This window comes from Henckelia pumila, chromosome 4 (assembly GCF_033568475.1).
Source record: "Henckelia pumila isolate YLH828 chromosome 4, ASM3356847v2, whole genome shotgun sequence".
NCBI classification, from domain to species: domain Eukaryota; kingdom Viridiplantae; phylum Streptophyta; class Magnoliopsida; order Lamiales; family Gesneriaceae; genus Henckelia; species Henckelia pumila.
In genome coordinates, this window is record NC_133123.1 from 147,280,492 (window position 1) to 147,281,891 (window position 1,400).

The following is a 1,400-nucleotide window of genomic DNA, read 5'->3' on the forward strand; positions in this document are numbered from 1 at the left end:
GCAATGACTTGATCACCTTGCACCTCACCGACCTCATTTCCCACTGGGAATTTCATTTTCTGATGCAGTGCTGATGCAACAGCCATGAAAATGGTCATGGCAGGTCTGCCTAGTATAGAATTATAGGTAGATGGAGCATTAACTATAATGAAACTCACAATCCTGGTCTTGCGGGCGTTGTTCTTTCCAAGAGTTAGGGGTAGGTGCACTAAGCCGATAGGTCGGATTGCATGACATGTGAAACCAAAGAGTAATGTTACGACGAGCTCCATCTTGTACTATCCCAGGTCCATTTGATTTATTGCTTCCTGGAAGAGAACGTTGACAGAACTGCCTAAATCTACAAATATCCGGGCTACGTCATAATTTGCGACCATGGCCCTTATTACCAGTGCATCATTATGGTTGCTAGAAATCCCTTTCAAATCTTCCGGCCCAAAAGAGAGGGTCGGGCCAGTATGGACAATCTGCTTGTCAATCTCCATATTTATTAATTTTCTGCTGCTAGTTTTCCTAGCTTGATTGGAATCTCTATCAGTAGGGCCTCCCGAAATCATATTGATAATTCCTCGAGCGGGTGGAGCCGGTCTTTGATGAGCTCGATCATCCTTGGGCTGGTCCTTATTTGGGCGATTGAAATCTTCGTGGAGAGGAACAGTCCTGACTCTTTGTCTTGACCTTCCTCCCTGTCCCCTGTTCGGGCGATATCCCTCTTGAAGGGTCAATATATTTTTTAATTCAGAATGTTGCTTTATTATCTTTTCAATCTCTTGATTTAATTGATGACAGTCCTCCGTAGTATGTCCATACTCATTATGAAAGTGACAATACTTATTGGATTCCCTATTCCGAGGTCCCTTCTCAGTCCATGGAGGCCTTTGTGTGAGTTTTTGATCGTCACAAATTTGAAGAGCTCGGACTTTGCTCATGCGCAAAGGAGTGAAAGAGGTGAATTCACCCCAATAGTGCGGGTCGGTATGGTTGTCCCATCCCTGGATTGCTGATCGGAACTCTATTGTTCTTAGGACTTTTAGGCCGTTCCCTCTTTACAGCTGCTCGCGAAACCTGAATCTCTTGCATGTTGACATATTTCTCAGCTCGGGCGAGTTATTCCTCGTATGTTTTCGGCGGCCTTTTTATTAAAGATTTGAGAAAATCTTTTGTATCCAGTCCTTGCATAAAGGCACTGATGAGCAGGTCTGGGGTAGCCATGGGTACCTCGAGAGCCAAGGCACTAAACCTGCGGATATATGTTCTCAAATTTTCATGTTCTCGTTGCTTGATTTCAAAGAGGCTGAAAGTAGTGGTATGATTTTTTTTGCTGCTAGCAAAGTGATGCAAAAAGGATTTGCTAAAATCCTTGAATTCTTTGATCTCCCCAGAGCGTAGCATACTGAACC

At 43.9% G+C, this 1,400-nt stretch overlaps 1 protein-coding gene across 1 annotated transcript; it reads right to left on the bottom strand.

Annotated features, from left to right (window-relative positions):
- Nucleotides 1-278: 278 nt before the first annotated feature.
- On the bottom strand, nt 279-929 carry LOC140861998 (uncharacterized). Its single transcript, XM_073265002.1, has one exon. The coding sequence runs from the start codon at nt 927-929 to the stop codon at nt 279-281; it is 651 nt and encodes a 216-aa protein (XP_073121103.1).
- Between the last annotated feature and the right edge of the window lie 471 nt (nt 930-1,400).